This window comes from Mesocricetus auratus, unplaced genomic scaffold (assembly GCF_017639785.1).
Source record: "Mesocricetus auratus isolate SY011 unplaced genomic scaffold, BCM_Maur_2.0 Super-Scaffold_100007, whole genome shotgun sequence".
NCBI classification, from domain to species: Eukaryota; Metazoa; Chordata; class Mammalia; order Rodentia; family Cricetidae; genus Mesocricetus; species Mesocricetus auratus.
This window is the reverse complement of record NW_024429191.1, coordinates 8,636,832-8,649,739: the sequence shown is the minus strand read 5'-3', so window position 1 is coordinate 8,649,739 and position 12,908 is coordinate 8,636,832. Positions and strand designations below refer to the sequence as shown.

General features: G+C 47.4%; 1 protein-coding gene across 1 annotated transcript in view; it reads left to right on the top strand.

Annotated features, from left to right (window-relative positions):
* The window catches only part of LOC121141083, a 17,584-nt gene extending 4,676 nt beyond the window's left edge, over positions 1 to 12,908 (top strand). Inside the window, exons 3-5 of the mRNA XM_040747926.1 lie at positions 5,296 to 5,666; positions 12,518 to 12,617; positions 12,745 to 12,908. Coding sequence (XP_040603860.1) covers positions 5,296 to 5,666; positions 12,518 to 12,617; positions 12,745 to 12,803 — 530 coding nt within the window. The 3' untranslated portion in view covers positions 12,804 to 12,908. The remainder of the gene's footprint in view (positions 1 to 5,295; positions 5,667 to 12,517; positions 12,618 to 12,744) is intronic.

The following is a 12,908-nucleotide window of genomic DNA, read 5'->3' as shown; positions in this document are numbered from 1 at the left end:
AGTTATTTTTAGGCAGAGTCTTACTATCTAGTTCAGGCTTGCCTTAAAAAAACTCACAACAGCTGGGTGTTGTGGCGCACACCTTTAATCCCAGCACTCGGGAGGCAGAGGCAGGCAGTTCTCTGTGAGTTCGAGGCCAGCCTGGTCTACAAAAAGCTAGTTCCAGGACAGCCTCCAAAGCCACAGAGAAACCCTGACTCAAAAAAAAAAAAAAAAAAAAAACTCACAACAATCCTCCTGCCTCAGTCTTCCTCAAATCTTGGGATTACAGTGTGTGATACTACATTTGCTATGTTTTTTTGTTTCTTATACCTAAGAGGAGAATTGTTGGCTCCATGATAATTGTTATTTATTTAGGGGGGTATATCTAGCTATCCTGGGACTTGTTTTTGTAGACCAGGTTGGCTTCAAACTCAGAGATTCACCTGCCTCTGCCTCCTGAGTGCTGGGATGAAAGGCGTGTGCCACACCTCCTGGCTGTTTTTGTGTTTTTTATAGTAGCTATTCTAGTAGGTATAAATGATATAATTCTCCCCCCCCCATCTCCTCTCTCTCCATTCCTCAGGGTGAGCGTCAAACCCAGGGCCATGTATGTACCAGGCACTTGAGTGTTCTCCTGAGCCACCTCCCCAGCCTGTGATCCGATATGTTTTGATTTTAAGATGCCTTCATTTTATTATGAGTGTTTTCCTACATGTATATCAGTGCACGGTGTGTGTGCCAGGTACCCTAGGAGGCCAGAAGAAAGCTTTGAATCCTAATGTCTAGGAACCAAAATGTGGGTGATGGGGGAAACCTGGGCCTCTCTGGGAGAACAGCAAGTATTCTAAACGGCTGAGCCACCTCTTCATGATAACTTTGATTGGCAGTCCCCAGTGACTAATGAAATGAAACATGCTACATATGATGATTGAAGATTTTCTTACTTTCTCTGGAGAAAAATGTATTCAAGCCCTTTGTCCTCCCTTGTGGCAGGTGTGCTGGAGGCTGAGCCCAGGACCTCGTGCATACATGTGCTCTATTATTGAACAGTGTTCCACGACCTCTTTGTCACTTTCTTTTTTTTTTTTTTTTTTTTTTTTTTTTTTTGGTTTTTCGAGACAGGGTTTCTCTGTAGCTTTGGAGGCTGTCCTGGAACTCACTTTGTAGACCAGGCTGGCCTCGAACTCACAGAGATCTGCCTGCCTCTGCCTTCTGAGTGCTGGGATTAAAGATGTGCGCCACCAATGCCCGGCCCTGTCACTTTTCTTTTTCGTTCTACAAAGAGGAGAGATTGGTGGGAAGGCTTGCTTTGTTTCTAAGCCTGACCTCCTGAGTTTGATCCCTAGGACCCACATGGTGGATGGAGAGAGCCAACTGACATAGAATGTCATCTGACCTCCTCACAAGCACTGTAGCACAGGCACACACCCACACACACGCAATGCAAATACACAATAATAAAAAAGTTTGTTTTAGATGTGATACATCACCTCCCATCCTACTTGGAGAGATAATAACATCATGGAGGAGACAGACAGCTATCCCTTAGCTTGTCTCTTGCTCTCGGCTACCACGGTCCACGGCCACACTGGCCCCAAGTGATGGCTTCCTCTCCAGCCTTCAAAATGGTTTTTTCAATTTTCATTTGAAAAATTATGTCATGCAGTACAGCAGTTTGAACAGTCTTGCTCAAAATGTCATGTCCACCCAGACATGCAGTCTGGTTTGAGATAATAGGCTTTGCAGATATAATTAAGAAAATATACATAATGTATATAAACATATGTAATTAAGAGTCTTGAGAAGACATCATGAATTTAGGTCAGACCTTAAATCCAGTGACTTTACAAAAAACAAAATGTCTCTACAAAAGTAAAAGGGGAGGCTGGGAAACAGCTCAGTCAGTAAAATGTTTGCTATGCAAACATGAGGACCGGAGTTCAATCCTCAAAACCCATGTAAAAAGTAAAAAGCCAGACATGGTGGTGCCCACTTGTAATTTCAGCAGTCGGGAAGGTAAAGACAGGTGGCTACCTGGGGCTTAATGACCAGCAGCTTAGCCCAATCAGCAAGCTTCAGGTCCCAGTGAGATCCTCAGAAACAAGCAGGGCAGACAACAAGGCTCAGTGGGTAACCACAACCGCTAACAAACATTATGATCTGAGTTCAGTTTCCAGGACACGTGTAGTAGAAGAGAGGACCTGACTCCTACTAATTGGCTCTGACTCCACATGTCTTGTACATATACATGTTTTGTATATACATACGAAATAAATAAGTGCAATAAAAAAACACAAGGTGGCAGCACTCGGGAGGTAGAGGCAGGTGAATCTCTGAGTTTGAGACCAGCCTGGTCTACAGAGTGAGTTTCAGGACAGCCAGGACTATACAGAGAAACCTTGTCGCAAAACACCGCATAAACAAAACAAACACAAGGTGGATGACATCTGAGGAATGGTACCCAAAACTGACCTTGGGCAGGCCTCCACATGTGTTTGAACATGTATGTGCACATACATACCACATCTTTATAAGTCTGAGAACAAAAACAAGCAGGGAAGTAAGACATGGTAGCACATACCTGTCAACTGTCTGCCGGGCTCTGTCCTCTCCTTTTCCTTACTTATAGACCCAAGTCACTCTATAGTGTGTGGGAGGACAATGATCTGAAACGTGGTTGCATTAACTTTCCTAGAGAGACAGAAACAAAGTTCTCTTGCCCCAGATAGGCACCAATGACAGGCCAAAGGAGCAACTCTACCAAAGTCCAATCTGGTGAACCGGTTTGTTTATTGGGCTATTTTACAGAGTATGGATGAGGGGTTTCTCATGGGAGCATGGGTAACCCTAAAACAGTTTAATAACAGGAATATCTCACCCCAGCATTGATGATGACTTCCAAACTGCATAGATGAAGTTCTTTACCGCAGTTAACCTTCCAGTCTACACATTCTGCCTTCTGAAACAAGGAAACCACACACAGCTGGGTCAAAATTATAAACAGCTGACAGATGCCAGGTAGTGGCGGTGCACATGTTTAATCCCAGCACTTGAAATATAGAGGCAGGCATATTTGAGTTCGGGGACAGCCTGGTCTACAGAGTGAATTCTAGGACAGCAAGGGTTACATGAAGAAACCCTATCTTGAACAACAACAAACAAACCAGCTGACAGGAAGGTATAGGAGGGACAGACTGACATCTTAGGTAAGGGGCTGATGACCCTCTACACCCACTCTTTCTGTGAGGGAGTATCAGTAGGTACAATCTTTGAGGGTCTCTGGGGAACTGTCATAGCTGCTCTGATCAAGGTGCCAATAGTGTCGGGCATGGTGGCGCACGCCTTTACTTGTAACACTTGGGAGGTAGAGGCAGGTGGATCTCTATGAATTCAAGGCCGGCCTGGTCTACATGATGAATTCCAAGCCATCCAATGCTATATAATGAGACTGTGTCTCAAAAACTAAATGAATAGGGGCTGCAGGGATGGCTCAGCAGTTAAGAGCATGTACTATTCTTCCAGAGAACCAGCATTTGATTCTCAGTAACAACTTACTGTAATACTAGCTCCTGGGGGATCCAACTCCTCTGGCCTGTGTGGGCATCTGCATTCCTGTGCCCATACACACTGATAAAAGTAATTATTTAGCCTGATGGTGGTGGCACACACCTTTAATCCCAGCACTCGGGAGGCAGAGGCAGGCAAATCTGAGTTTGAGGCCAGCCTGGTCCTCAGAGTAAGTTCCAGGACAGCCAAGGCTACACAGAAAAACCCTGTCTGGTGAAAAAAGAAAAAGAAAAAAGAGGTTCAGGAGGGCATGGTGGTGTATGCCTTAGTACCAGCACTCGGGAGGCAGAGGCAGGTGGATCTCTGTGAGTTCAAGACCATCCTGATCTACAGATGGAGTTCCAGGTCAATCAGGAGTACATAGAGAAAACCTGCTTCGAAAACAAATCAAAATAAAAGGATGACAATGGCTGTTATGCTCGGAGAACAGTGTTCTACAAATGGGGAACGGGTAACTGCCAGGCCTGTTCCTGCACCTTGCAAGGGATGTAACATGTAAGGTTGTCTGGTCAGGCTGGTCATGGCCCCCCCACTGGATGCAGGCTGATTTTCAGAGCTGTTGGCTCCTGTGGCTTAGCATCCAGTGTGGCTGCCTTTGGCAGGGCAGGACAAAGTAGAGACTCCATTCACTCTGACAGTTTCTCTCTCTCTCTCTCTCTCTCTCTCTCTCTCTCTCTCTCTCTCTCTCTCTCTCTCTCTCTCTCCCTCCCTCTCTCTCCCTCATTTTTTTCCCCAGACAGGGTTTCTCTGCGTAGCCTTGGCTGTCCTGGAACTCACAGAGATCCTCCTGTCCCTGCCTCCAGAGTGCTGGGATTAAAGATTAAAGGCGTGCGCCACCACCTCCCAGCGTCACTCTGACAATTTCTTGAGTCTTGGAAACTAACTCTGGCATACTTTTCTGCTCAGTGGGAAGTAAAAAGCCCACTCCATGTGTGTACAAGCCTGCTCTTCCTGGATGGGCTCACCCTGGTGACATTGCAGTGGGATGTGGGAATGCTGGATTCCTGTTCCAGGCAGCTGGCTGGCACAGTGACAACTCACCTCAGAGGTCCTTTCCATGCGACCCCCGGGAAGGGACCCCCGACCCGCGGGGGTGAGGTGATGAGGGTCGCTACTAATTTAGTGGGCCTTCACGAGCAGATCCGATCTGGAAAGTGAACTTCAAGAGGTTAATGGAAACAGGCTCAAGACAACGTTCGCTGATCAAGAGCCTTTATTTTTTGGGGCGCGCTGGAACTTATAGAGGAAGGACCTCAGGGGGTGGTACAAGCATGTCAATCAAGTCTCAATTCAAATATACACCAAATACGGTAAAGACAAAGCTGTAATTTTCCATCAGTCATTAGTTGCATTCCACAAATGCTTGTCGGCGTAAGTCAGGTGCAAGAATTAGGGAAGGATAGGAAGTGTACAGCAGAACACTATAATTTTGTTAACAAAGACAATTGCTCTGTAAGGGTATTTCCCCCTGGCTAGGCGGGTGGGCTGCCCTGTGTAAATTTAACTTTAATGGTTAGCCTTTTCCTTTGTCTCAAGGGCATGTGTGCTCGCAGTCACGTAGGCGGAAGGCCAAGAAACGGTTGACAGACTCCATTTTGTTCAAGGTTCTAGCAGTCCCCAACATTTCCACACCTTGGATTGGCTACGGAAGATCTTGTCCCACAGGGCCAATCTCCAGGAAGTATCCTTCTCTTGCCTGACCTTCCCAGAATGTTCAATTCTCCCCCTTCCCCCTCGATTTTCCAGGCCTGATGGATTCCAACGGAGAACAGTGTCTAGTGCCACTGCTGCCCCGCCCCCTCCTCCTGGAAACCCAGGCAGGCTCCACAGCTGCCTCCCTGCGGGCCCCAAGGAGGACTCAAGGACCAATGGTGCCTACCAGAGCAGGGTGGCCCAAGGCTTCTAAACAGCCAGCCTCGGCGCAAGGAACAAAGGCACAGCGATTCTCCCTGCCTGTGAGCCACCACCGAAGGGGAACGTCAAGCTGCAGGTTCCCGAGTCCTTCACAACCGATTGTTTTGTTTCTTGAGACTGCCAAAGATGCCCTGGTGCTCAATAGAAGTCCAGACTGGCCTCTCACTCCTCCTGCCTTGGCCTCGAAAGTGCTAGAATTACAGGTATGAGCCACCATACGAGGGGAACACTGTGACAAGCCATACTGCAAAGGAGGAAACAGAAATAAAAACGTGGGGGAGGGGAGGTAAAATACTGTAGCCTTGACTTTTCCTTACAAAATAAGGCTGATATTGCTTCTTTTTTGTTTTCACTTTTTGGATTTTGTTTTAGACAGGGTCTCATTAAGCCAAGGGTAAGTGTTAATGCTTTACCACTACACTGTATCCCAAACGCTTTATATTTTTTGACACAGAATTTCATGCAGCCCAGACTAGCTTCCAACTTGCTATGTCATGGGAGGGGGCCTTGATCATCCTCTCTCAACCCATTAAATGCTGGGATTACAGGCACACACCTGTTAGATCCCAAAGAAATTCAGGACAAATGACAAAGGTACCTATTGACATATCCGCAGCATCCAGCTGGATGTTATGAAAAAGCTCCAGGGGAACCTTGGTGGATTCCACGGCAGGCGAGGGGCGGGGCACAAACGTGTCAGGTAGATAGAAAGGGAAAGGGGCGGGGTGGGGGGAAGGAAAGAGAAAAGAGGTAAAGAGACACAGAGACATGACAGAAGAGGAGAGAGGAAAAGGCCTGTCTGCCACAGGAGAGCAGAGGAAAGAGCAGAAAAGAGAGTGTAGGTGGGCAGGGGTCTTTCTTTTAAAGGGTCCTTTGCACCTGTGTGCAGACTAGTAGTTGTGGACCCCTGGGCTGACCAGGGTACTGCCTGAGTGCATTCTGCCAGGTGTGGGCAGTCCAGCATAATGCCTGAATCCTCACACTGGCTACACAGCTCTCTCAGCGTAGCAGGTACTTGTTGCAGAAGCCTGGCTCCTCCTCACCCCCACCCTCTCTCAACTCTCCAGCCTTGAGCTCCCCTTTCCTATATAGCCCAGCCGTATTGGCCAAGCGCTCTCTTGGCCTCTTGGTTCTTCTCCCTCTCCTGATCCCCTCTCCTTCACTCCCCTCACTCTTCTCTTCCTCTTCCACTCCACTCCTACCCCCATCTCATGGCCTGGTTCAGTTTGGACCCTTCCAGAGGCTTCTGGCTGTACTCTCCCTCTTAAGTGAAAACTTCCTGGACCATACCTAGGAGTGGTCAGGTTCTTATTTTCACTCACACCACCATGTCTAGACTGCTAGATTCTCTGTGTAATAGTTCAAGCTGTCCTAGAACTCACCTGCCAGGCCTTTTTTATGTTTGCTTTTCAAGATAGGGTTTCCCTGTGTAGCTTTGGAGGTTGTCCTGGAACTAGCTCTTGTAGATCAGGCTGGTCTCAAACTCACAGAGATCTGCCTGCCTTTGCTTCCCAAGTGCTGGGATTAAAGGGGTGCGCCACCACCACCTGGTTAAATACTCTTTTTTTTTTTTTCTTGGAAACCCTGTCTTACTCTGTTACCCTTACTGGGCTACATCTCTATGTAGAGGGATGAGAAAAAGAAATAAAAAGGAAGGAAAGAACATGACTGCTCCTAGGTATGGTGGAAGAGAAAGTTTATTGTAGACATTGGGAGAGAGCATAGGTAGAGGCAGGGACATCTGGGAGAGTCCAGAGTGGACATGACCAGACTGAGATGCGCCATGTGGGATTGAAGGAGGGGAAGAGAGAAGGGAGAGAGGGGAACCAGGTGCAGCAGTCATAAGGCCCAAAGATATAAGCACAGTGTGGGTAACCAAAATGTCTGGATTGTGTAGGCAAGAGCCTCTGGCGGGTGCCCAGGCCCAGGGCTATAGAGTTCAGGATAGTGAGCAGTGGACACAGAGGTGAATGAGATGGAATCTTCCATGTGAGCTCTGGGATGAACAGCACCTAGATGCTGTTCCTAGGCCCTAGAAGACAGTCCTCACTCCCTTTTTACCTTCACACTGCAAAGGGCAGGGTGAGCTGCCTCCCTGGTCCCCAGTGGAGGGACCAGGCTTCTCCAGTCCCCTCACTCTGTCTCCAGGGCACACTGGATGTTGCCCTACCGGGCCCAACTCTCACTTCTTTCAGGGGGTCCCCAGGCTTTGTGGCTTCAAACTGAGCTCCAAGGCCATGACTCTTCTGACAAAAAGAGCCACTCTAGAAGTTTTCAAGAGGATTGCTAGAGCTTGGAGCTCCTCATGTCCAGGCCCATTTGCACCATCAACACAGGGGCCTCTTAAATCCTCTGTGGTGAGGGTGATGTATGCGGTTCTTGAACTTCACTCTGGCTGGTCTTGACACTAACCCTGTGCCCTAGGCCTTCACCTTCATCGTTTGCCTGCATCTAATTCTGTGCTCAGCCTCAACAAGGCTCCTTGGGGAGTTGGTTTGCAACCAGAAGCCAGGAGCGGTTGGTTGAGCTTTATCTCAGAGTCACAGAAAAATAAAAGCTAATACCCTTCAGAGGCAAGCTCAGAACTGACCTGTGTCACATGTGTTTGGAGAAAGCACTTTGCTTTAACAAACCATTTCTGGGAAAGGGTAAAAGGCAGGACAAGTAGCCACTGGAGTTTTATTTTCAGCTACTGATGACAGTAACCACTGCGACTAAGCAGAGCTTGCCTCTTGTCAAGGTGAAATTAGGATTCGCAAAAGGGTACAGCCAGAAAGAATCATTCCCTGGGTGGGCCCTCCTGATGATACCTGATGATATCAGCCAGGGAGAATGGACCTCCAGGGTGGACTCCCACAGGATAGAACACTGTCAGAAGGACTTAAGGGTTGGACTGGGCAGGTTGAATCTGGAGAAGGTTCTCCACCAAGGGAAGGCCCAGATGAAACTTGTTACAATCATGCCTTCCTTGGAGAAGAGGCAGCAGGGGCCTCTGGATGAATAAGGGCAGGGGCAGCTCCAGTGTGTCATGATGCTTAGGGCTGAAGGCAGGGACATTCGGAGTGAGTGGCAGAGAGTATGCTGAAGGCCAGATTGTTTCTTTCGCTACACCCACCCCAGGGTTACCCAGCCTCCTACCATGCTGTCCTCCACCCAAGGCTTGAACTACAATAGGTTCTCAGAACCCGTGTGTGCCCAGCGCTCTGCCAGAGCTTTAAAGTGGGAGTCTGGCACCTGGGCAGCAAAGGAAAACATCTGGGGATAAGAAGTGATTGCAGGGGGCTGGAGAGATGGCTCAGCGGTTAAGAGCGCTGACTGTTCTTCCAGAGGTCCTGAGTTCAATTCCTGGCAACCACATGGTGGCTCACAACCACCTTGAATGAGATCTGGTGCCCTCTGCTGGCATGCAGGCAGAAGATTGTATACACAATAAATTAAAAAAAAAAAGTGATTGCAGAGTTATCTGAGGACCAAGGAACAAAAGGGATGAGGGGGACAAGCTTGGGGTGCTCAGTGTGGAAACTAAGAGGGCCTTGAACCCTGCCAGACCACAGTCTGTATTCCTAGGTGGGAGGGAGAATGGGAAGCTGAAGAAGTAGAATGCCCAGGGAGGCAGTGACCATTTCACAGGGGTTTCTGATCAGCTTCCTGGCAGCCGGAAGCCCTCTGTCTGGGACCAGATGTGTGGTATCCTGTGGTACACACACACACGCACACGCACACGCACGCACGCTCCTGCCCCCGCCCCGTCATCTGCACCCTTCTTCAGCTGCCTCCTCTGTCTGAACCTTTAGGAAAACACAGGATGGGCTGAGAGCAACTCCTGGAGAAGGCAACTTGCAGGGCTTTGATGAGAGCACTCTGGCATATCGGGGTGAGCCCAGGCAGGACTGGGGAGCCTGGGAGTAATTAGAGCTCCAGCCATGGGCTGAGAGGCATGAGGGCATCGTCCTAAGGTGGAGAGTTTGTAAGAATTGCTAAGCTATGCCAACCCCTCCTTCCACTTTTGGAATACTAGCATTATCTCTCTCTCTCTCTCTCTCTCTCTCTCTCTCTGTGTGTGTGTGTGTGTGTGTGTGTGTGTGTGTGTGTGTGTGTGTGTGTGTGTTTGAAACAGAGTTCCACATAACTCAGGCTAGCCATAGACTCACTATGCAGCTGAGGCTGGCTTTGAATTCTTTGATCCCCTTCCCTCCTTTTCCCAAGTGTTGTGATTACCCGACCCATTTACTTTATTTATTTTAGAAAAAAAAAAGGTCTCACTGTGCAACCCAGGCTACTCTCAATTCTCAATCCTCCTCCCTCATAGTGAGACCAGGGCCAACCTGACCCCCCCCCCTCGAGTTTTGGTGTTACAGGCCAGGCGTGTGTTGCTGCAATTTTTGTTTGTTTTTTGTTTTTTGAGATATGGTTTCTCTGTATTGCTTTGGAGGTTGTCCTGAAACTCTCTGTAGACCAGGCTGGCCTCGAACTCAGAGATCTGCCTGCCTCTGCCTCCCGAGTGCTGGGGCTAAAGGCATGCACCACCAACACCTGGCAGTCCTGCTATTTTTAATAAATAAGTTTTACCTTCTCCATTTAAAACTCTATCTGACAAAATTTAAACTCACATAAACCAGAATCTCTTTGAGTTCCTCAATAATTAGGAGTTTGCCAGGAGTGGTGGCCTTCACCTTTAGTTCCAGTGCTTGGGAGGCAGAAGTAGGCAGATCTCTGTGAATTTGAAAGCCTGGTCAACATATCGAGTTACAGGACAGCAAGAGCTACATAACAGAGAGACCTGTCTCAGAAATAAATGAATAAAAATTTTCATAGTGTAAAAGGGTCCAGGGAGATGGAGTCTAAAATGGCTGTGTGGTGCATGCCTGGAATCTCACAGTTGTGAAGTAGGCAGGGATGAGGACTAGCTTAGTGATCTGGGCTATACACCTGTTTCTAATAACGCATATGGCAACCTGAATCCTTCACCCACCTCTCTAAACAATAACTATCAAACGCGTGTTTTTATTTGTTTATTATATATATACATATGTATATATGTATATATAAAATTGTTCTGTCTGCTTTGCCTGCACACCAGAAGAGGGTATAAGATCTCATTATAGATGGTTGGGAACCACTGTGCGGTTGCTGGGAATTGAACTCAGGACCTCTGGGAGAGCAGTTAATGCTCTTAACCTTTGAGCCACCTCTCCAGCCCGCCCTTATTTGTTTTGCTTTGTGTTTATCTGTGCACTTCAGGCTTTTCTGGAACTCTCTCACAGGGATCCATCTGTCTCTGCTTCCCAAGTGCTGCTGGGCTAACCCTGGACAATTTGTTTCTGCTTTTTTCTGAGACAAGGTTACTCTGTGTAGTTCAGACTGTACTGGAACTCCATTTGTAGACCAGGCTGACCTTGGACTCCCAGAGATCTGCCTGCCTCTTCCTCCTGAGCACTGGGATCAAAGGTGTGTGCACCACCACTGCCCAGTACTTATACAGTTTCTATTCAACAGCATTCTCCATACATCTGGCAGGAGGGTAAGAGGGCTGGCTGATGGAGCCTGAACTAATTTTAGGTGCATGTTTGTATTGGTTACTTTGTTACTTTTCTTTTTTTTTTAACTTTTATTTTATGGGCATTGGCATTTTGCATACATATCCCTGTGTGAAGGTGTCAGAACTCCCGGAGCTGGAGCTACAGACAGTTGTGAGTCGCCACGTGGGTGCTGGGAATTGAACTCAGGTCCGTCTGGAAGAGACTTTGTTACTTTTCTATTGCTGTGATGAAGCACTGTGACCAAGGCAACTTGTAGAACAAAGTTTATTTGGACTTAAGTTTCCGGGAGAATAGGAGTTCATCACAGCGGGGAATCGTGGCAGCAGGTATAGCATCAGGAAAGCTAAGAGCTCACAGCTCAACCGTGAGCACCACGTGGAGACAGCAACTGGAGATGTCAGAGGTTTTTAAACTCTCAAAGCCTTCCTCATGCGACATACTTTCTCCAAAAAGGCCTTATTTCCTAACTTTCCCCACACAGTGCCAGATTCTTGTTGTGCCCAAGTCGCAAAGATAGATCCCCAGAGATCACCAGGAAGACAGACCCACCAAATTGCAGAAGCAAGGTTTTAATTGTTCATCCACCCATGACAGGGACCTTGTCTGGCTAGCTGTCACAGCAGCCTCCAGAGAGAGTGAAGTTCCCTGTCTACTGCAAGGTTTGAAAGACAAAAGTTACAGGATTACATCAGTAGATACAGGTTGGTTTCTGATTGGTTGACATTTGGGTACAATTAGAAGCATTTCTCAAAGTCACATTTTGGCATGAAATACCTGTTGTATCAATTATTCTCATTGGTTGTGCTGAGAGGGAACATTCTGTGGTTTCTATGGCATTGTCTTGTTACTTGCAGGTGGCCTGTTGTACATAGATACCAATAGTTTTCAGAACTGTATCCCGGAGACTTATAGGAGAGGTTTTGGTCTCCCCTGGAGTTTCTTTTGTGGCAAAACAGTTCCCAGGAACCAAGGATCTAGGAGGTTGTAGGGGATGGGTCTCAAGTTTCTTTGTGTTCAGTTTTGGCCCTAGGCTCCGGGAGGCCAGGGGATCTGAAGTTTCCTTGTGTCAGAGGCCTATGTGTCTTTTCTGTAGCCTGTCATGGCTGCTAAAGCAGGGGATTGAGTGAGGGTCTGGTTCCTTTATTTCTTTGTTTTGTTTTGATTTTTGTTTTTTTTTTTCGAGACAGAGTTTCTCTGTGGCTTTGGAGGCTGTCCTTGAACTCACTCTGTAGACCAGGCTGGCCTCGAACTCACAGAGATCCCCCTGCCTCTGCCTCCCAAGTGCTGGGATTAAAGGTGTGTGCCACCAATGCCCAGTTGGTTCCTTTATTTCTAAATTATTAGAAGTGAAACCTTTGAGTTTAGTTTATCCCTTTCAATTCTGAGGACCAAGTTGAGTCTATGGAAGACATTCTCATTGAAACCACTATAATACACAGTAAGACAAACTATGTCTTCTAAGTGAACTTTTGGGGAGATCCCCTATTTACCATCTCATGTTTATACATAAACAGGCATGTATCGGATTAAAATCAGTTGCATTATGGGAAAGAACATGCACAGTGAGCAAAGGCTGCCAGTCAAAACAGAGAAGCACCCAAACTACAAACCATGGTAACTACTGAACCCCATAGAAGAAGCCCCACTCACATGGCCTGCTGCCACACTCTACAGGATCTCACCTGTTCTGTTTTTTTATATATAATTTATTTAAGTTTAGCTAATGTGCATTGGTGTGTAGGTGTCAGATCCCCTGGAACTGGAGTTACAGACAGTTGTGAGCTGCCATATGGATGCTGAGAATTGAACCCAGGTCCTCTGGAAGAGCAGCCAGTGCTCTTAACTACTGAGCCATCTCTCCAGTCCCTGTTATTTGCTTTGAATAAAGTTTCTTTGCTACTTTTA